This window comes from Neomonachus schauinslandi, chromosome 8 (assembly GCF_002201575.2).
Source record: "Neomonachus schauinslandi chromosome 8, ASM220157v2, whole genome shotgun sequence".
Classification (NCBI taxonomy): Eukaryota; Metazoa; Chordata; class Mammalia; order Carnivora; family Phocidae; genus Neomonachus; species Neomonachus schauinslandi.
Window position 1 is genome coordinate 35,981,333 of NC_058410.1, and position 24,097 is coordinate 36,005,429.

The following is a 24,097-nucleotide window of genomic DNA, read 5'->3' on the forward strand; positions in this document are numbered from 1 at the left end:
TAGTCACGCAAAAGCGTAGAGAAGACAATGTGAAGATGGAGGCAGAGCTTGGAGTAGTGTGGCCAGGAGCCAAGGAACGCCATAGAATGTCAACAACCAGAAGTTGGAAGAGGCAAAAAGGGTTTCTCCCCCAGAGCCTCTGACCTGGCCCTGCTGACACCTTGTGATTTTAAACTTCTGACCTCCAGCACTTTTAGAGAAGAGATTTCTGCCGCTGTAAGCCACCCAGCTTGTAGTAGGGAACCCTAGGAACTCACACAACGCACAGGTTTTCCAGGGCTTTCCAGGGAAAAATGAATAGGCATATATTTCCCAGGCGTTTTGGAATTTTACAGAAATAGCAGTCAAAAAACTAACCATGAGTTACTTAATTGATTAATTAAGTCATCACGTATATATATCAAGGACTCACAGGAAATTCCAAAGGTAAGCAAGCAGAAGAATGGCCAGGAGCATACTATCTAGCAGGATGGACTTGAAAATAAGAAACTCACAGCCTACTTAGGAAATCACAAAGCAAAAGCAGAGAAGGGGAGCCATGAAATGGAGTTGTGGACTCACCTTAAAGGTCACAGAAAGTGGTCTGGAATTGATCCTTTGGGCTACAGAATAGGAGTTACAGAGGAATTTTAAATAAAGAGGTTAAATTGAAAACTCTTAATTTTATGAGAAAAACCTGACTTTTTACTTTTGAAATAGAACTCTTTGTTTTCAACTAGCAGGAATAATACTACAGCTTCTCCTTGTTGCATTGTTTACCTAAATAATTTTGTCCCAAATTCCCCATCCATAGAAAATTTCCCTTTTCCATGCATAATTGTATCCACATATGCTACATTAGTTGGCAACTGGATTACAGACCTGTTCTCTGTGAATGGCTGTGAATTTAGTTCCGGGTAATGAGTACTTTTTTTTTTTTTTTTTACCAAAAGTTATACATTATATTATGTGTATGAAATATGAAAAATAGTTTAGATCCTCTAGATCTGCAGCATACTACATTGTGTGGAGTAGGGTTGAGAGGGGAGAATGAGAGAATGAGAATCTAGGGTAGGGTAGAATTTACCCCTAGTTCTGCTCACTAGCTTGTGCCTTTCTCTGTTAGGTATAAGTAGTGTAGGTGAAGGAAAATAAATTTTCCTCTCCCCTTCTGAGTTCTTGGTTGAGGCCCATATAATAAAAGACAAATCAACAAGAGAAAATCGGAAGTTTACTAACATGTAGACCTCATGTATACAAGGGAGATACCCAGAGAAACGGAGTAACACAAAGAGGTAGCTTTAAATTTAGTCTTAAGTACCATCTAAATGGCCAGAGGGGTTAGGGGATACAGGCTTCTTAGGGGAGAATGATTTTTAAAAATAATTTTTAGGGAAAATGAATGGGCCTTTAGAAAAATAGGTGGGAGGTGTGGCAATTTGTGACAAAGTTTGTCTTGGTGTGATGTCACCTTCTAGTCTCTTTTTTAAGAGTCAGTCTTCTGGTTGATGGAAGATATGTCTCTAGGCAGATAAAGGGAGCTCAGAGACAGTCTCTCCTTGCAATTTGCTTTTTTTCAGTGCCTACAGCTCAAAGTAATCAGTATCCCAAAGAGGCATCTTTTGAGGTGGCATGTCCTGAACTCCTACAGTTGTCATATTTGGGGATGACATTTTCTGCTGCCCTCCAGTAGGAAAAAGCCAAGGTAATAAGGACAGAGTCCCACCTCAGATGTGCCTCCCTGAATCACCATCATGCTCTCCCTGCCTGAGAAGTCTCCCCAAAGTTACACCTTTTGCCCTGCACAGGCACCCTGTGAGAATGTTCCTAGCCTGCTCCCTATCTAAGGTATAGATAGTATCTAGCATTGTGTGAATTCCTGTATTGAAAAAGTAGTCCACTAATATTGATCTGTGTTGGGGATATGAATTTGTTAGAAATACAGATTAAAGATACGTAAGTTGAAAATGCATCAATTTTCTTTCTAGCAATATAGGGAGTAGATGAATTCTCAATTGCTTATAATTCCTGAATGCAAATGTCACTGATCATTGAGATAAGCCTTTTATTCTGGAATTAGTTTATGATATATTTGTGCACATGTAGTTAGTAAAATTCTCAAACCTAACACATTAGTCAAAATGTCTCAAGGACATATGTATAAAAAAAGGTAAAATTGAATGTATTTACATAGCTCCTTGCCAAGAAAATGAAAATGTTTTACGTAAATACTCTAGGAGCTGAGATTAGATGAGAATACTTGAGATATGGGTGGCATTTGGATACTTCTTACTTGGCTCTGCTTGAAGAAATACAATACTCTGAAATATTCACTAGTGCATTTACCAGCCTCTTGGGGTGCTGAACATCAAGAAAAAGTGCCAACTGAGATCCTGAGAAGCTCAACTTAAGCCTGGAGTTTATGTAAATAGCCTTTGTCCCGAAGATATATGTATGACTTAAAAAAAATAAAAACCTCTGCCCATAGAAGTCTCTTTTCAAATAAGAGACATTTAATCCTGGAGCCAGAGTCCTGGCAGATTTCCCATATTCAAACCCAGTACATAGATAAAATCTCACTGCTTTGTCAGCAATGAATAGCTGGATTCTGAAGACAGCTTCAAAGATCCAGGGAAGACTGCCATCTGGTGGGAAAACGAAATTACTGCTAAAGTACAGTCACAAGCTCCCTGTTGCTTTGTCAAGTATTTGTTTAAAGCCTAAGCAAAATGAAATGATATTTTAAGTCAAACACCACCTGAGTCAAGTTTTAATTAATAACCATATGATTATCATTGTTATCTTGTTTTTGTTCTGTTGTTTTACCTTTTCTCTGACATGTGAAAAAAAGAAGGAACTGAGAGATACTGTGCTTTTTTTCTATCTGGTTATTCAGTTTTCCTTACTCATCACTTTCTAGTTTTCAGAAACTGAGCTAAACCCTGTAATCACAATAAAGGCAATGTAATACACAGCTGTGACAACTTTGGGAGATCAAAAATATAGAGAAATGAATAAAATGGCAAGTAAGAAAAGAACCTGGACATAGGTCTGAAAACAATGAGCCTTTAGCCTAGACTCTAGTCTGGTTTGCATTTGAGGATATTGTTTAATCCTTTAGTACTTGAGTTTCATTTCTCAGCTTTGACTCTTACAGTTTCTCTCTCAGCTGAGTTTTAATTTGGCAAACGATAATGACAGATTGCACACATATTTGTGTAGAGATTTTAATGTATTTAGGGTGCTTAGATGATCCTGAGGCTAGATTTTAGTGTTCTATCGATAAATGCTCAGCTCTTAAATACCCCTTATCATCAGTTTACTGTCTACTGAATTTCTCTTTTCAAAGTAACATGAGTGAGTTGAAGCATTTTCTGTAGAATTTTAAATGGTATGTATATACACATTTGTGTGTGTGTGTGTTTGTGAATGACACTTCATATTCAGTATTTTCTAAGTATGAGTTTAAAATCTCTCTGCTCAATATACAAATTACATTTAATAAAATTAATTTCTTCTCAATACGTTACTTTAGACATGCACTACTACTAAAATATCAAGAGATAGGTCTAAATTTTTGGTTTTTTATAAAGTGAGAATTTCAGATAAAGATGGGAAAGACACCTGGACCCAACCATTTTCTCTCTTTATTCCCTATAGTTAACCCAAAGCAAATGCCCTGTTGAATGGTGAGTTTGGCCACATGGGAGGATCTGGTCTGTGTTATTGTCCACCAGCAAATCCTTCCAGGCCTTTCAGCCTTGCTGTTAGCTTGCAGCCTTACTCCCTGACCCCCGCCCCCCCCCGCCCCCCGCCAACTCCCTGCACCGTTGTCCAGACTGCAGCTTCTTATGTAGCTTCTGGAGAAGTAGAGTCAAGTCTCTGAAATGCTCCTCTGAGAGTGTAAGGGATCCAGTTATGTCATCCTAGCCAAGTCAGTGCTAACCACCAACTCCAATTTTAGGCAGATGAGATGATTTAAGAAACTATAGCCTAATTTCTGCAATACAGTATATTTTTTATGTGTCCTCACATTGTACATAAGTCTGCTATTGTCTTGATCTCAAGTCAGGCCAAGCTATTTTTTAACTTTTTATCCTGAAAAATTTCAAGTACATACAAAGGTAGGATAGCATAATGAACCTGCAGACATCCAGCACCCAGCTTCATCAACTATCAACTCAAGACTAATTTTGTTCTACCTATATCCCTCACTATTCAGCCCCACTGGATATTTTGGGGAGAAGACAAAAGCAGACATCATTTCCATTTAATTCTATGAGGAAATAATTCATTGGATACCTCTGAAAGGTAGGGATTCTTAAAACAAACAGTATAGTTATCATACTTGAAAACATTAGCAATAATTCCTTAAGGATATCACATATCATATTAGAATTCAGATTTGCCTGGTTGTTTCATAAATGTCTTCTTACAGTTTGAGTCAGGATCTAAGTAAGTTACACACATTGCAGTTGAATGACACGTTTTAAGTCTCTTTTAATGTATGGAATTCTTCCTATTTTTTTCATATTTGTTGGAGAAACTGGCTTCCTTCTATAGAGTTTCCCAAAACATGAATTCTGCTGGTTGTGGTTGCCAGTGAGGAGGAGTGGAAATGGTTTTTCTTTTGCAAGCTATTTAGAGCAATTTGTGTAGAAACTGGACTGTTATGTTTTAGTGCACTTTGCTGTTTTCCAGACACCTTCTATTCCTCAGTTTCTCATACTTCACATATGATTTTTGTCTATCAGTTTCTTTCCTGGTCTGTCACATGCCATATATTTTAGAAAATACATATTCTTTGTTATATATTCTAGAGTTGTTTTGCCTGTGAGTTGCTTCCTACTGAGATATCCTTCTGACTTGTTTTGCTGTGAATTGATAGTTAAATTTTGAAGCTTGATAGATTGAGGTTTGAATTTCTGGGAAAACTACTCTATAATGAGTGCTGTGTATTTTCTATCAGGAGATACACAGCATCTGGTTGTTTTTTGTTGTTGTTTGTTTTTTTTTAATAAAGTTAGAAGCTGTTGATGATCATTGTTACCTCAAAATATAGAACAGTTCTGGCCACTGGATCTTATTTTTGTTTCCAGAGAGAGTGAGTATCTCTGAAGATGGGACCCTGACTAGGCACCCTTCATTTGAGAGTATTGCACTGTGCTGTAGATTCAGTGAGCCTGGTCAAGTTGTTTACAAATTGTATTTTCTACTTTAAGCAAAATTGAATCGACAAAATGGACAACTATTTTTAAAAAATACTAAAAGCCCCATCAATTAAAGATTATACTATTAAGGACACCATTAAGAAAGTGAAAAAGCAGCTACAAAGTGGGGAGGCTTACTTGCAAAACAGATAAAGGGTATTAAAAAGGACTTGTATTCAAATACGTAAAGAACTTTTACCAATTAATGACAAAAATACAGACAGCACAATGAAGAAAATGGGCAAAGTACTTGGATAGTTACTTCACAAAATTGGTGTCTCACAATGACCCATAAAACATTGAAAAACTACTTAATCTTGTCATCTGGGAAATATAAATGGAAACCACGATGAGGTAATACTATAGAATCATAGAATGATTAATTAAAAAGACTGACAGTACAAATCATAGCAAGATTGTGGAGAAACTGGAAGTTTATGTACTCCCGGTGAGAATATATTATGGAAAACCACTTTGTGGAGTCTCCTACAGCCAGGCATACATACCTGCTATGACCCAACAATTAAATGCTTACAGAAACATATGTGTATGTGAAAAAAATGTGTACATATGTGTACAAAAACACATGTATAGAAATATTCATAGCAGCGTTTTTTATAATAGCTAAAAATTGGAAACAACTCAAATGTTCTTCAGTAGTAGAGCAGATAAATAAATTTTGGTGTATTCATACAATGGATTACTCTGACATTAGGGATAAAAAGAAAGAAGCCGGACACAAAAGAGAATATACTCTATGATTTAAAGTATATAAAACTTCCAAACTAGAGAGAAATCTAATCTATGATATTAGAAGTCAGGATCCTGGTTAGCTTTGGGGAAGAGGCGTTGGAAATGTGACGGGCTAAGGTATGATGGAGCTGGTGGGAGCCTATTAATATTCTACTTCCAATCTAGGTAGTAGTTACATAGGTGCATTCAATGTGTATCAAGTCATTGCGCTATCATTATTTGTGCCTTTTTCTAAAAGTACTTCATACTTCAGAAGATAAATTTATTAAAATATTGTATTTATAATATGAGCAAAAGGCAACAGTGACAAAAAAAGAAAAATAGAACTGACAATTTTCACACTTCTCATCTTTCTCCATCAGCCACATTAGGAGGAAAAAAGTACAAGAAGATGAACTAATCATACCCATCAAGATGTCAGCCAAAAATTTGAAATTTTCAAGACAATTGAAATGAAGATTTACAAATACTCTCAGTGACAGTGAATTTCACCATAGTTTATACTGTGTTATGTGATGTTAGCAACTAGGAAAATGAAGCCTTCACGATTAACAATATATTTTCAAACTAAGCAAAAAGAATATGAAGACAATTATCTACACTTTTTCATTGCTGTTTATAATTATGTTATAACCAATCCAGTACCTCATTACATTTAAACCTCACTCAAATTAATGTTCAACTCCTTTGAGTTTTTTAAATAGAGATAAAGAAAAAAACCTACATATTATTAAGTATACCAGTCCTTCCTAAAAACGGCTAAAATAATACAAAGAAGCAATATGGTGAAAAACAAAAACCATTTCTTTTTCTGAAAATACTCTTGGAAGGTGCTTGGGAAAGAAATGCTGAAGAGTTCAATAAGCTCATATACATAACAGGCATAAAATGGTACCTGGCACTTGGTAAGCACAAAATAAATGTTAGCTGTCACAATTATTTGTATGAACAAGTGACTCAGTAAGGGAGATTTTCTGCAGAGGTGTATGAGAGCTCAGTTTTTTCCCAACATATGTGTTTACTGTCTTTGCTAGATTATGCTTCAGTAATAAAATCCATGAAGTATTTTTTTAGTGCATTGGAGAAACCACTCTTCTATCCCTTAATGACCTCTTTAGCACCAGCATTGCCTTCTGGATGAACCGAGTCCGGACAGCTACTGGTTGTACTGGTAAAGCAATGGTGCTTCTGGACTTTTGAAAGTGATTCTAGGGGCACCTGGGTGGCTCAGTCATTAAGCGTCTGCCTTCGGCTCAGGTCATGATCCCAGGGTCCTGGGATGGAGCCCCGCGTCGGGCTTCCTGCTCCGCGGGGGGTCTGCTTCTCCCTCTCCCACTCCCCCTGCTTGTGTTCCCTCTCTCGCTGTCTCTCTCTCTGTCAAATAAATAAATAAAATCTTAAAAAAAAAAAAGTGATTCTAAAGGGAGATTAAGGGCGTGACTCCACCTATGAAACGTATTCCCGGTGTCGTTATAGGCAAGTTACTAAAGCAAAGAAATTGTAGCCAGAAGTTTACAAAGCTCTGAACAATGTTGTAAATATGAGGTTAATTTATAGAAACAGAAGTATAAAATATAGTAGGATCCTCATGATACTTTGTGAGATGAGGAATAACTGTTGTACTCTTTTGTACCATTTAAAGATTTGCTGATTGTCTTATGACAAATCATTTCCCCCAAATTAAAGATGTGCTAATATTAAGATTTATTTTGGGGGGCGCCTGGGTGGCTCAGTTGGTTAAGCGACTGCCTTCAGCTCAGGTCATGATCCTGGAGTCCCGGGATCGAGTTCCGCATCGGGCTCCCTGCTTGGCGGGGAGCCTGCTTCTCCCTCTGACCCTCCCCTCTCTCATGTGCTCTCTCTCTCTCTCTCATATAAATAAATAAAAATCTCTCATATAAATAAATAAAAATCTTTTTTAAAAAAAGATTTATTTTTCAAAAGGGTGAGCGTTCACATTTGTCTACCTAATCCGCAAGTGCCTTTCAGTAGTCTGCCACCCAGAGGAATGCTCACATAGGTACTTGAGCTGGCCCTTCAGTTAAAAGGAGCAAAAATAGCTGTAACAAAAGAATCATCCTATATAAAATATTTTCAAAATGGATTGTTTTAAAATATTTCTGATGTCATATGCTTCCATTGCTGAAAACAATGTAACTTCTCATTTTGCGGACTTTAAAAACTTGCAAACAAAATTTCTAATCATTTATAAATTCTTCCACAGAATTTCAGTGTGTTTTAAATCCCATAGTTAGGGGCACCTGGGTGGCTCAGTTGGTTAAGTGGCTGACTCTTGATTTCCACTCAGGTCATGATCTTGGGGTCCTGTGATTGAACCCCGCATCAGGCTCTGCACTCAGCTGGGGAGTCCGCTTGTGGATTCTGTCTCCTTCTTCCTCTGCCCCTCCCCCTGCTCAAGTGCTCGCACTCTCTCTCTCTCTCAAATAATTTTAAAAATCCAGTAGTTAAAATATTAGTTAATTAACCATCACTTTGACATCAAGGAAGATAGGAATTTACTAGCCAATTTCAACAATATCTTTGCAAAATTAGTAGTCATCATTGAAAAGATGTATCATGACTTAGAGCAACTAACAATGTACTTTTTCCATTTGGATCCATGTATCTTTGTGAAGAAGTATCATTTTTAGCAGTGACGGCCATTAAACCTCAGTATATCAGTCAACTGAATTATGAAATAAAAAACTGAATTGCTGTATCAGAAAGTGTTAAATCAAGATTTAAAAAATAATGACATGATTCAACCATTTTCTCAATATTAGTAATAAATAATTTTGCTTAAAATATTTTTACTTCAACTTTAATCAACTTTATTATTTTAAAATTTCTACTTCGAGTTTGTTTTATAATGCACATGATATATTAGTAGAGTAAATGAACATAATTACATATATGTTAGTAGAGTACACACATACATAATTTTATGTATATATACATGTGTGGCATTTATGTTTTATGCTTCAGGTTTTTCTTAGGAACATGTAATCAGAATGGTTCAGAGATCACTGATTCAGAGGTTGGCAGGAAAGAGAAAAAATGGCAAAACATATGGGTGAATAAGGATCCAAGGGATAAAAGGAAGATGAGAGAACAGTGTTACTGGAGATTGAGGGGAAAATATTTTTTTTTTCAGATGATGAGATGGTTATCAGAGTGACGTTCAGCAGAAATCTCAGGAACTGTGAGGTCTGAGAAAAGGCCATGGGATTTATGACTGATGGCTAAAAAGTTATTCGTGAAAATATTTTCAGTCAAGTGGTAAGAACAGAAACCAGATTGCACTCCGTAAATACCCAGATAATAATTGAGTGGGAGGGAAAGAAAAAGAGCAGTAAGAATAGTTTACTCTTACTGAAGCTTGGCAGAAAATGAATGAGGCAATGGAGAGCAGGGTCAGAGAATACAGTGCAAGTGGGCAGAGTAATTGATTAAGTGAACGGGGGAGTAGGGGGAGTGTCACAGTCAAAGGAGGAGGCACTGACTTAAGAAAGAGGACAGGACCCTTCGTAAGAAAGATGAGAGATCAAATGCATTTCGAAGACGAGACAGGGAAAGCTGTGAGAATTGATTTCAGATGGCCACAATCTCAATCAATTACATGATTCAAGAACTTCCTAAGATTGAGAAATGCCAGGCTGTGACTGTGAGCTTGCTAAAAGAGGGAAAAAAATTGAAATATTGTCTTTAGACCCCTCACAAGGAACTTAAACAGAGATCCGTAGATAACTGGGCAAACTTGAGGACCTAGATATCACCAGGCAACATAAATTTGTTAGAGACAAATGGGAAAATTATAAGCCTTTTTAAAAAAAAATTATCAAATTATCAGCAGTAAGCAGTCTTTGGAGGATTGGCAATGAGAGTAGAGAGGAAAGTGAGGATATTATAACCACAACGAGAAAATTGATAACAAAGAGGTTCTAAGGACCCCTTGGGTGGAGAGACAAAGTGAGGTAAGGAGGCTGAGAGGCAGGAATGAATTGAAGATTGAGAGGGATGAACAGTGTTGAGAGAGTATGAGCACAGAGGAGTATGATAAAATCCAGAATGATGATGGAGCAGTTCTGAGGGACAATGAGGTCCAAGTTCCAATTGTACTTACAAGAGGCTAAAAAAGAGTAGGAAAAATGTTCCACAGACATGTGAATGTTAAGGTCTTCTGATGTTTGTAGAGGAATGACAGAGAGGAGGACGTGAGCCAAAGAGCGCATTATGAGCGAAGTGGGATCCCGGAGATGACTAAAGGGTCAGGCCAGGGTTCTGTAGAAATTTAGAGAAGGTGTGAAATGGTAGTGCCAGTCAGTGCTTGACAAAGGACATGGGGAATCGGGTGTCTGATTTGGAAGAAGTCAGAAGGGCAGCCTTCATGGGAAAGAGTTTCGAGGAAATGTTGCCAAGCTTGAGTTGAGGTGAAGAGGTGGGAAGCAACCTTCAAGGACTACATCCTGTGTTAGACACCTGTTCATAACAGCATGAGATTTTTACATTTTAGCAACACTTCAGTGGCACACATGCCATTTAACATTTCATATAATGGGAATACTTAAAGAGTGAGATTAATCATACTCATCAAAATCATTTCTAGCTCAAATAATAATGTGCCAGTGTTTTACATCAGGTTGCCAGGATAGATACCTTTCAGAGACATATATGGAAGGCTGTGTTTTCATACCCAGAAGGTTAAAATGATTTCAAATGTAATTTTTAAGAAATGAATTTAGAATCCTCTTCCTAGATACAGAGCTATTATATGGTACACTGCAGTTCCCATCTGCCATCTGCAGCAAGTGTTGTTCTGCTGGACACTTTTCAAATGCTCTTCATATGTCTACTGATTAAAAACTAATTTCACGAAAAACTAATCTAAACAAAAAACATGTCACATACTTCATTCTACTGTAATTTCTGTTTCTGTAACTCAAACCAAGATTAATTTTCCTGTCCTTTGGCCACAGATTGCCCCCACAGTGTCTAAGAGTTACAATTTTCCAATTAAAATAGGAGCTATGAAAGTTATAACAATAGTCATGTGAATTAATTTTATAATTTGCAGAAAGGCAAAATAAGAAGAAAGAAGAGAATTTATTTATATTCAGAATTATTCCAGTGTCCATGAATCATTATAAGTAAGCTGACCTTGGTATTTTGTAGGGGATGCACTTGCCATAGCAGCTCTAAAATAGCAAACCCTTTGGCATGCTTGTCCATTATCTGGAGTGACATCGCTAACATCTTTGGGGGCTTGAGGGCAGCCAGACTTCTCATTTATCTCCTTAAGATTAACAAATGTACAGATTAGCTGTCTCTTCTGGCCTCATTTTCAAATAAAGATATATTGGTTAAGCCTTGCTTCAAGTGTCCATTTCATTTTTGGCTAAATTTATAGAAGATTAGAATAGCAAGAAGCAGATTGAATTGAGCTTGACAAAAGGGTGTGAAGAGATTCTTTACCCTGAGTACTCTAAAGAAAAATTCTTCAACTGTTTAAGTCAAACAAAGTGTGTGATTATATTGAGTTCCTCCTGCTCTCATGAGCTAGGATTTGCTTTTTCCCAAGAGGGTGGTCAAATCAACATCAAATCAGGATGCTGGGACTTCTAGATGACAAATTGTCTAGTTCCCTGTTTTCAGCAGGGAAGATGGAGGAAGAAGCAACTGAAATATATACACACTTATAATATCTCTCTTTAATACATAATATATTCTGGAAAAATGTCTTTAAAAATGAAGGTTTAAAAGAGTCTTAACTAATAAATGATTTCTTTCCCAGAGAGCATAGTACAATCTTTGATATATGATGCCTGATGAAATCTCTAACAGTTCCAGCAGGGAGGGATTTGTTTTCTTGGATCTGGTCCCAGTAAGTTCAGCAGGTAGAAGAAGTTCTTGAAGGGCTGAGATGGAAAGTTGTCTTTTTTTTTTTTTTAATCAGAACAACTAGGGAAGCAGATACAGGCATATTTCTTTTTCATGGACCAATTGCCTCTTCTCTGATCCAAGGGAAAGGGCAGGGCAGATAGAAAACCCCAACTCTTCAATGTCCTGAACTTCTGGTGGTACTTGCAGCAGGGGAGAGAGGGATCTGTCCCACTTGTTCACTACAACTGGGCCGAGAGTGTCTAAGTGTCAAGCCACCTGTAAGCACCTGTTATTGCTGAGGTCCCCAGTTAGCTGCCAGCTCAGAGTCCAGCCAGCATGGTCCCATTTGAAGAAGGTGTGCATGGTTGAGGGGGGGAAAGCCCTGCTGAAGAGGTAAGGGATACCAGCAAAGAGTCTCCCATGGGAGGGCCACAGCCTGGAACTCCGGGAAGAGTGGGAGAGGTGGTAGTGGGCTTCTGATGGGCTGATGAAATGAGGCCTGCCAACCACAGCTTTGGGAAAACCCCCTAAGGCTGCAAGGGACAGGAAAGGTGTCAAGGATGCTTTGTGGTGATTGGGTGGAACAAGCTCAAAGGGACTCTCTTGCAGGTGGTATAAAGAAGATACTCTGCATAAAAGGCAGGTTCTTGGTATAGATGGATGATTTGATGAAACCTCAGATTATTGTCTGAAAGAGAGGACTGATTATATGGATGATCAACTTCAAATTACTTTTCAGTTTAGATTCTTGCTTGTTTAAATATTTTCCTCAGAAAAACCAAACATTTGCCTCCATTTAATTGGGTCTTTATAATGCACAATGAGAAATTTATTAGTTTTTTTAAACCACTTAATAACTTTCTGAATTATTTATGGTGATTCAACCATATAACAAACAAAAGAGAAGACACACACACACACACTAAAAGACAGATGGCATAGAGGATTACATGTTCTGCTGGAATGATAATTTGAATATGCAAACCTCTGTTTCTTATGATTGGATTTGGAACTTCATTTATGTATTTTGATGTGTAGTTTCTGAATTACTGTTAATACTGTTCTTAAGTATAATTTAATTCTGAGGAAGAAAGTTACTTAATGGGAAATTTCTTCCCAAATATCACTTGAAATATCTTCCCACGTATCCCTTGAATTCACTTTTCTGAAGTGAAAAAGTGCAGGCTGTGTTGTTTATATAAGCAGAGAAAAGGATGCTTTTTTTTAGTCCGTTAGGAGAGTGATTTTTTTTTTTTCCAAGTAAAAAGTAAAGTATGTTATCTGGGATACTTCGTGTTGTTTAAAATGTGAATGATGTTTAGTCCCTGGGCCAAGACAGGCCCTGTGTGACTTTCTAAAGAAAAATGAGCCTCGCCCTTGGGGAGAAGGGACACGAATGAATGTAGTCACGAACCTGGAATCTCAATGAATTGTTTGGAAAAGGATGATTTTCTCCCCAACAACATGGCCTTAGGTGTGAGATGAAAGATGGATATGAAGAAAGAAAATACTTTTTTGGGTAATATTTATTTGTTCCTTTCTTTGTTCATAAGAAAAATATTCAGTGTCTTGTAATTGGATCATTGCTTTCAGTGGGAACCCTAAAAGCAATATACAAACTACAAGCTAAGAATAACATGAAAAATAATTTAATAGCCATTTTGTATTAGCAGACGGGATTATAATGACTGATTTTCAATGACAAGTTAAGTGGAAATTACACAAAAGAAACAGTATATCTTTGAACTACACCTATAGAGTGGTCAGAAAGGCCTGATGCATGCCGGTTCAAATTTATCTGTGTTCCTCTCTATTCTTTGCACACCTTTTATTTTTCTCGTTTTCCTCTGGACCTGATCTTCAGGTTGAAGGCTTGACATTGTTGAAGCAGTACCTGACAGAGTTTTATTTCTTCCATTATTGTCAGGTCACAATTTCATGCCTAGGGAATATGGGGCTGCTGGGTGTACATACTAAGTTCTCAATTTCCCTAATATAATCATTCTTTGATTTATAATTATCACAGATAGTAACCAGTCTAACTTGAGCCATAGATATATATGGGATACTGTATAACTATAGTGTTTGCAATGATTGCAACAGTGAATTTATTTAAAACCACAAAATTTGTAATGTGTATTTTTTAATAAATAAAACAAGTAAAATATGTGTTCCTTTCAAATACATATTATTACTGTTAAAAGTGACTGCATATCACTTCTAACATATAAACATGTGACTATGTTGTAGCCATTGATAAGCTAGCCAAAGAAAAAGTCATACAAAATTAAGTCTGTATTTATTCATGCATTTCTCCATTAATTTAGTATGTAGTTATTTAATACCTGCTATATTTAAAACACTGAGATGGGGCGCCTCGGTGGCTCAGTAGGTTAAGCGTCTGCCTTCGTCTCAGGTCCTGATCCCGGGGTCCTGGGATTAAGTCCTACATGTGTTCCCTGCTCAGAGAGGAGTCTGCTTCTTCCTCTCCCTCTGCCCCTCCCCCCCACTTGTGCTCTCTCTCAAACAAATAAGTAAAATCTTTAAAAAATAAAAAAAGGACTGAGATAAGGACTAAGAACAATGAATAGGACAGGCATAGTCCTTATTCTCAGTGGGTTTATATTTTAACCAGAGAGATAGACATTAAACACTAAACCAGGTATTATTTAATTATATTGTGAAAACTGCATCACAGTAGAACTACAAGGTACTCAAAGACTAGAGAACAAAGGTGCTGGCTAAACACTACATGGTGAGGGAAAACCTGCAGGAATTTGAGACTTAGTAAAATTAAGGAGGAAGAGTTTGTGAAGAATGTTCTAGGCAAACAGAAGAGCTAAGCCTTAAGATAGGAAGGAAGAATGGTAGAACTGTAGAGTTAAAGGACATTAGAATCGGAATCTAGAGTGCTGATCATGGCACACAAGCCCAGAGTCATCTCATTTAATAAATCTCTCCTCACCCCTGGAGTCATAAATACATAGGCAGTAAATTAAGCCATGTGATTGTTGGAATTATCCAGGATGACAAAGAAAACTGGGTCAATAACAAAACTTTGAGAAAGTCTTAACAGTCAGTGTTTAGGTAAAGAAGGTCAAACCAACAAAGGGGACTAAGAATGAGTAGTCAGAGGGGTAGTAGGGACACCAAAGCCAAGGAAAGGGAGTGACTAGACATGTCAAATGAAGGGTAAAGCAGGATAAAGTCTGACACACTGCTGGCCAGATCGAAGTTTTCAAACTGGGACAGATGCTGTGTAGGGAACAAAGGGAAATGAGCCTAGAAGACTGGTGTATATAGAGAAAGCAGAGGGGTCAGTGGAGCTCGGATTCCACTGAGATCCAAGAACTGTCCTGGTGGGAAAAGCAGTGTTGGAGATGGGAGCTTGGCTGGACTACAGACAATAAGTGATAGGAGATTAGGTGAGAGAGGAACACACTTAGTGATTTTGGAGATGGAAAAGGTTGTTATGACAGGTTTCAGGTGTGACTCTGGGAGTGAAAGTCTAAGGTAGAGAAATGGAAAGTTCATTTTAATAAAGAGATCCAGTCAGGGTGTTGAGTAGAATGTCTGTGTAGATGTGAACATCAACCAGGATCATGGGGCTGGAAGGGAAAACAATAATCCAGTCTTTTTATGAAGGATGGATTGTGACTAGAGGTTAGTAGATGGATGGTTCCAGCAAGAGGGGAGATGGAGCATAGCTATCTGGCAGAAATATCAAAGCAGCAGGGGTTTTTTTAGCAAGGAGGTAAAGGTGCAATGGACAGTACAATGGGCAAGAATATCATCAACCTGAGGGTGTTAGGGTGTGGAGGAATAAGCAGCCATCTTTGTTTGCAGGAGAAGTGCTGTCCTCAGTGGAGAATGGAATTTTACTCAAGGTAGGGAGGTAGAAACAATGTTCTGAAACAAAGTTGGATATGTAGTGAAAATTGCAAACTACAGAGCAAAGTTCTGAAGGCACCGTGGAGGAATCTAAGGGATAAGAAAGAAGAGAGAGAGAAAGAGGAAGGGATTGATGCTTAATGGAAGGAAATTGGGCAGTGAAGAATGGAGCACTGTGGGGGAAATCAATACCTATGAATGGTTTGGAGAACCAGGGAACTGGAGGGAGGGGCTGACTATAAGTAAACAAGGTTGCGAGAATATGGCAGTGTCGGTAGCTTAAGAGACATCTACCCCCTTTACATTAGGACTAGGGAACAGGAGCCTGGCTCTACCAAGTAAAGCTAAGGAGAGACTGGAAAACTTGACGTGGCTTGACTAGATAGAGGAGACCCCAGTGTGGGGCGTGCCTCTAGAAAAATGGGGTTCTTAATTAATGAAATGCTAATGTGTTCATAAAATGCCCAATCTGCCAGAGATTTGCACCAAGATGCACCAAGCCTGTGCAGTACTTGACCCATTATGATCAAACAGTCAGCCTTGATCTGCTCAGCCTTTCATTTTATAGATTTCAGGTTTAAGAACTTTATTTAAATTCTGTGTTTCTTCTTTGAAGTCTGGGATATATTATAATACACGTAGTTTTCATGATCTTACATTTACTCATCTAATAATTTGACATAATAATATATTTTCCAAACGCATCTAACATCAAAATCAGGAAAGTACTTAAGTGCTGGTTGAATCTGCTTCTTTTCAAAGCTATGTGCTAAGACAAACTATGTGGCAGGCCTGACAGTAAATTTAAAAATTCAAATTGAGGGGCACCTGGGTGGCTCAGTCGTTAAGCGTCTGCCTTCGGCTCAGGTCATGATCCCAGGGCCCTGGGATCGAGCCCCGCATCAGGCTCCCTGCTCTGCGGGAGGCCTGCTTCTCCCTCTCCCACTCCCCCTGCTTGTGTTCCCTCTCTCGCTCTGTCTCTCTCTGTCAAATAAATAAAATCTTTAAAAAAAAAAAAATTCAAACTGAGTGATGGACTTACATTTTTGTTGACGGTGGAGAGTCAAATATAAGCAGGTGTAGTGGTTTTGTTTTGGTCAATACCAACATTCAAACTCTGATCTTTTGAGTTGTCCTCTGTAGTATCACCTGGATCCCATCTTTTGTTATTAGAGAAGGAATTTGAGAATTATCTACAAATGACTTACCACACTCTGTTTTTTAAAACATTTTATTTATTTGTGAGAGAGAGAGAGAGAGAGAGCACAAGCAGGGGGAGCAGCAGGCAGAGGGAGAGGCAGTTTCCTGGCCGAGCAAGGAGCCCGATGCGGGACTCGATCCCAGGACCCTGAGATCATGACCTGAGCCGAAGGCAGACGCTTAACTGACTGAGGCACCCAGGCCTCCCTCACACTCTAGTTTAATTCTCCACTTAAACAATTTAAGAAATTATGTTTGAACAATTTAAAGTCTGAGACTATATCATATTTACATTTGTATTCTCATACTGTACCCAGTATCTGGGATTCTATAGAATTCTAACGGCTCTTGGAGATATCATTTATTTATTGCCACACAATGCTGCATACTTACCAGAAAAACTTAGTGCATATAGCTAAAACCACATTTATTTAGTCCATGCAGCTGTGGACTTCAGCTGACCTGACTTAGTTTCAACTGATCTAGGCTGGGTTCACCCAGATGTCTCGGCTTCTACTGGCTGTTGGTTGTCTCAGCTCTGATGACTAGGGTAACCTGACCTTATTCTCTGTCCTGCTCAACCTCCAGCAGGCTAGTCTAGGCATGACATAGTAAAAGGATAAGAATGACCGAAGTTAATTGTGCAAGTATCTTTCAAGTCTCTGTCTGTTTCACATGTGCCAATATTCTATTAATCCGGAAGAAGTCACATCATGACTCAAAAGTCAGAGTAGGAGGGCATGGCAAAATTACATGGAAAGGACATGATACAGAGAGAGGTGAAGAATCGGGGCCATCAGTGCAACCAGTCCACCACACTGAATGGATAAATGAACAAATAGATTATAGAGTGGCATGAAGAGCACTGGACTAAGGGTTGGGAGACATATCCCTGAGGCTCAGCACCATTCATTCTGTTTATTTGGGTCAATTATTTAGTTATGATGGACTATAATTTCCTTATTGGCCCTTTACAAGCTTTAAAAGCCTTTGATTCAAGCTTTTAATGAAGCTTTTAATAAATTTAATGCTGTACACAGTCTGTAGGAGGAACTTAAGGAAAATGATTCATCATCCTATCCTTTAGGGAACCAAAATGGTTAATGTGGATGGCCAGAGTTGACTGGCTAACTTTGACTGTATGAATCTTTGAATATTATGTAACCATATTTAAACTGAAAAATTTCTAGTCTGAATTTGGATATGAAGAAAGTTCAATTTCCCACTTAGGTCTTTAGTTTTTGCTCCTCTCTGATGATTCTTTTGAAGTGTACAATATGACAGTATAACATCAAGCACTATGACATCTCTCATATGGGAGATGTGTTTTAAGGTCCATTGATGTTGTGCCTTAATAATTCATTGTTAGGATGAATATTATTCTTAAACTGACTGGAGGAGCTTTGTTAAGTTTGCATAATGCTGATAAAAATGTGGGTTAATTTAAAGTAGATGTTATGATTTGTTTTATAAAAACCCTACAGATAATGCAGAAATGAAACCTCCTCTTCATTATACAATGTGCAATTATGTGATATATAATGAAATGCTGGATAATTTAACTATAAGAATAAAAACTGAGTGAAAATGTTTTAAATGAAAAATATAAGTTTCACAAGAAGAAAATTATATACTCAAATGGGATTTGAAGATGATTTTCTGAGTCTGAGAGGACTTATTCTGGTCACTTAGATCATTTCAAAAATTCCATGCCTAGATTACCAAAATATATTGATGAAAGTGTAATTTGTAAGTCACTTTGACATATAGAATGTTCTGATTCAGATATACAAACATAACTTGCCGTATGATGAATGTTTATCCTTGTCATATCTCTGGGAAGCATTTATTTTGGACTGATAATTTACTTGTGAAATCAATCACTCTGGCCTGTGTCATTTCAGAGTCTCCATGTAGACATATCCAAGAGACTGCACTCAAATCAAGCTGGCCTGGATTCAAAAGTACCAGTTGGTTGTCAAAGTGATTTGGCCGAATTGGAGAAAGAGAGAAGCAAGAGTGGGGCAACTCAACTAGCAGCCACCAGTGTAACCACAGGTCGGTGAAGCCGCACGATACTGGTTTTAATTGTCTACATGCCACATGCCTAACTTACAGATTCTAACTTCCACTTTGCTTGGAATATAAGGCTCTATCAATGTGACTGCCTCAACTGCAAATCTCATGGAAATGTTTTAGGGGTGCCTGGGTGGCTCAGTCAGTTAAGTTAGGCCGACTCTTGATTTTGGCTCAGGTCATGATCTTGGGGTGCTGGAATTGAGCCCAGCGGCAGGCTCCATGCTCAGTGGGGAGTCTGCTTCAAGATTCTTTCTCCCTCTGCCCCCCACTGTGCTGCATATCCTCTCTCTCTCTCTAAGAAATAAATCTTAAAAAAAAAAGAAACGTAGTTTTAAGTGCAGTATAATATTAAACACAATAATGATAGGTCTGTTCATTTTTCCTTTTTATTAGAGTTTTCATTTATGGTTTTCATGGCCAAGAAGTGTTTAATATTGCTTATATTATCATGACAATAATGTTTTTAAATTTTTGCTAGCATTAACAAAAGGAATAATGGCTTGAGAAGAGATTATAGTAATTGAGATGTCTTTAAAGATGTGTCAGATATTTATACAATGGAATATTATGCAGCCATCAAAAGGAATGAAATCTTGCCATTTGCAATGACGTGGATGGAACTGGAGAGTGTTATGTTGAGCGAAATAAGTCAATCAGAGAAAGACATGTATCATATGACCTCACTGATATGAGGAATTCTTAATCTCAGGAAACAAACTGAGGGTTGCTGGAGTGGTGGGGGGTGGGAGGGATGGGGTGGCTGGGTGATAGACATTGGGGAAGGTATGTGCTATGGTGAGCGCTGTGAATTGTGTAAGACTGTTGAATCACAGACCTGTACCTCTGAAACAATACATTATATATTAAAGAAGAAGAAGATAGTAGGAAGGGAAAAATGAAGGGGGGTGGAAATTGGAGGTGGAGATGAACCATGAGAGACTATGGACTCTGAGAAAGAAACTGAGGGTTCTAGAGGGGAGGGGATGGGGGGATGGGTTAGCCTGGTGATGGGTATTAAAAAGGGCACGTTCTGCATGGAGCACTGGGTGTTATACGCAAACAATGAATCATGGAACACTACATCAAAAACTAATGATGTGATGTATGGTGATTAACATAACATAATAAAAAAAAGATGTGTCAGATAAATAACCTAATGTAGATTTGAATTATGATAGTTTTGTTTCAAGAGATGGTGATCTGATATTTTTCATCTCTACTAAAAGCAAAACAAGAGCAAATGGACTTGTGGAGAAGTTCATAGCGTTCAGACTAACTTCCATATTGTAGAAATCTGGGGTGAGTTAACAAGGGAAATGAGAATTTTCTTTCTTGGCAATATTTTAGGCACACCAAAGCAGCTCAATTTCTATTACACTTTATCTTTGAAACTTCACATTTCGTTTGTAGGAAAATGGAAAATGTAATTATTCTTAAGCATATGGTTTGTTCCTTTCCCCTCCTTATTTGGTTTTGTAGCTAGCACTCTTTTTTTCCTCCAAGGGCATGTAAAAGTCAAAATACTAGATATAAAGTCTCTGAAGTGTTTCTGCTCAAACTCTGTCTGTACAATCTGGGTTTTCATGTAGTTAGCTTACTGGCTTTTGACACTTCTATAAAAATATCCCATAGAGCTTTTCTTATTGCCTTTTCATTGACTCTTGGCGAGTAATAAAAACGAAATTCTGTAAAGGGCTTTGAAAACCATGCATATTGCAATTCCTGCAAATTTCAAGTACTAATCAACCGCGACTATAAAGAAAGAACTACTGCAATGAATATTGCTATAGCATGTTGAGTCTCAAGCCATTATTAATTCATTGAAAACTTTTTTTTTTCCCCTTAAGATTATGGATCCTAAAAAGTACCAGATAATGAAATTCCTGAGATCAGAGTTTTTGTTTCAGTCGTGGGAAGACTTAATCTGATCTACCCCTGTGTGTGCATCTTCCCGGGATGGTACGGGACAGACCCCACTTTGCCCCCTGAATGAATAGTTCAGAGGATGTTACAGACCAGGGTAGCATGTGCTTGAACATGTTGCCTTTACATGGTGGCTTAAGAAAAAAGAAGACCTGGGATTACAGTAGTGTTGTTTTTTTTTTTTTAAGGTTTTTATTTATTTATTTATTTAGAGAACACAAGCAGGGGGAGTGGGAGAGGGAGAAGCAGGCTTCCCGCTGAGCAGGGAGCCCGATGCGGGGCTCGATCCCAGGAGCCTGGGATCATGACCTGAGCCGAAGGTGGATGCCTAACCGACTGAGCCACCCAGGCGCCCCTACCGTAGTGGTTTTAAGCAAGTGAGACTCCTAACGTTTTTAAGAAGAGTAAAATGACATCTTCTTATTTAGGTTATTTAGAAATTATTTAGCATGCTCATCTGGAAAATGTCTTCATTTGTTTTCCCATTTGTAATTACATCTCGGAATACCCAGTAGCCACCATGTTCAGGAGGGGCGAATGATATCCTTTCTGAACTTTCACCTCTTTTTAGTCCTTAGACATAAGTCAGTCATTTCCTAAATTCTCTTTGGGCAAGAACGGCAAGAGTCTTTGTAGGACATCACAGACAAAAAACAAAAAACAAAAATCTTATTAAGACAGGGGTGCGGCTTCTCCAGGTTTGCTCCTCCAGACACCCAGATCTTATTCTTCTAGTTGGGTGACGTAGAACCAATTCAAATATGTATCTAATAATTATACCAAGGGGAATCCTTTATTTTGGAATGGAGCATAAATAACTAGAAGATTCACTGTGAACGGCTGCATACACATTGTGTGAGGAGAGTTTGCTCTACTGCAGCCAGAAGTTGGCAATAAATTGCACCTCAGGATCCATGCTGTCAGGCCTGGTTTCTCTTCCCTAACCAACTGATGAAAATGCTTCACCCGATCTCCTGCATGACCTTTGTCTGTGGGTCCTTGATTCACTCTGGTTGCTTGGCAGCCTGGCAATGCCCCTGTCTTATTTTAGGAACTTTGTTATTAGGTCTGTACATTGTTTTGTCCATAAATTACTAAAAGAACAGTCCTCTGAAAGTAGGATGATTAAGTGGTTAACCTTTGGAGTCTGAACTCAGACTGCTGGGTTTAAATCTTGGCTCCCACTTGCTAGCTGTGTACCATGAGCAATTTGTTAATGTCTCTGTCTCTTTATTTCTAAAACTGGGTTAATAACAGTGCTACACCATAGGCTATTTTGAAGACTACATTAGATGAAGTAGGTTAAAGTTGGTATAGGACATCAAAGACTCCAGTTGAATCGTAGCTATTATAACTAACTTCTGCATCGTTATGATCTGATGGCTAAGAAAAACTGCTTCCAGTTTCTTATCTTCTGCAAAGTGCTGGCCATGCCCACCTGCTGTGGCTCCTGCAGTCTCCGAGTTTCTGCTTGCACTCTTTCCCTTTGGAAACTATATCATCCTGGGAACTTCATGGCCCGTCTGAATCCTATGGTCATGGAAGTTGGGTGGAAACCTTCTTTGAAGATGAGTCACTGACTCCTCTGAGTCCAAGAAATAATGCAATTTTGCAGAGGCCTGGAAGCCCTGACCTGCCCTAATGGACATCTTGCCCATCTTCCCTCAGCCATAATAGCTCAGGAAGAGCACAGGACTCTGCTGGTTATTTGGTTTAAGCTCTATTTTTGGTAGGCAACATGTGTGAACTCCAAATGTTTGTTTTAAGGGATTTGTTTCATGTCTAGTTCCCTGGGTGGAACATTTATTGGGAAGTGATCTCAGAAACAACACATAAAGCAGAGGGACAAAAGCAGGTCTGGGCAGAGGGGGAAGCTGAGTCATAATACAGTCACAACAAAGACCTTTGCTGATCCCACCGGAAGCCCTGGAGCTGGTGTGGCTCTTTGGAGTTGTCCTGTGTCGGGGTGAGGGGGCCAGGCCTTTATAGCCCCCGCATCACTCAGTCACTGGATACTGCGGCTCCTGAGAAGGGGACAGGACTGTGGGTGAGGTGGCTTCCTTCAGCTGAGGGCAAAGTCACTTGGTATCAGAATATGATCAGAGAGTTGTAAAGAGGATCTGGTTATTACGTAGGTCACTCGTGAATTGCAGAGATTGCTTCTGGTGGTCTGACTGGCTGAACAGGGGTTTCCTCCTTATGTGTCTCTTAGAAACTGCACTCTTTGCCAGAAGGCATAGTCTTTTAAATATGCTTATTTGTTTTTACCCTACATAAATGTTCTCCACTGAGCAAATTTTACACTCTCCTGAAGGAAGTTATCTAACGGAATTTCTTTTCTTTCGAAACTTCAGGTACATACCTTCTAATTATTCCTCCATCTTTAGATTAAATTCATGCCATGACTCGTCCTCCATAAATTCAACTTGTCAAGTAGTGAGAAAAGCCTCAGGCCAGAAAACAAAAAGCGGGTACCCTAAGGTCTAGTCCCCTCTCTGCCACTGCTAGATGTTTTGCCCTTCACAGGCCATTTCATTTTCCTGAGTTATACTTTCCTCACCCAAATAGGAAGTATACCAAGTAATCTTTGTGCCCTGTCAGTTCTGAATGCATGAGATTCTGTGGCCTAATCTGATACCATTGAGCGATGTAACTGTTGGTCATCTTTAAGCAAGATTCACATAGAAGTGATTCACCACATGTAAGAAGCTACACATTGTGGTAAATTAAACAGGGGAGAGAAGACATGCTCCCTGGAAAAACTCATCACTGAGGTCACAGTAGAAGCTACAAATGAAGAATGGATCTATAGGAAAATAAATTTTTAAGATTTTATTTATTTATTTGAGAGAGAGAGAGCAGTGAGAGGGAGAGAGAGAGAGAATCTTAAGTAGAATCCTGGCTGAGCACAGGGCCTGACTCGGGGCTCCATCCCACGACCCTGAGATCATGACCTGAGCTGAAATCATGAGTCGGATGCTTAACCGACTGAGCCACCCAGGTGCCCCAAGAAATTTTTATATTGGATTTTGATTTAACCTTACTATTTAATCTAAACTTCAGATTTTACTTATGAGAAATAAAACATGAGGTGGTTCTCTACCAGAACTACTTTGAGAATTAGACAAGATTGGTGTTCTGTATTAAAGACCTTAACTGATGAATGACAGAATACACGCCAT

General features: G+C 38.5%; 1 protein-coding gene across 1 annotated transcript in view; it reads left to right on the forward strand.

The window, feature by feature from the left end:
• The window catches only part of THEMIS (thymocyte selection associated), a 171,946-nt gene extending 152,967 nt beyond the window's left edge, over positions 1-18,979 (forward strand). Inside the window, exon 5 of the mRNA XM_021693304.1 lies at positions 18,818-18,979. Within this exon, the coding sequence (XP_021548979.1) occupies positions 18,818-18,979 (162 nt within the window). The remainder of the gene's footprint in view (positions 1-18,817) is intronic.
• The last annotated feature ends 5,118 nt before the right edge of the window (positions 18,980-24,097 follow it).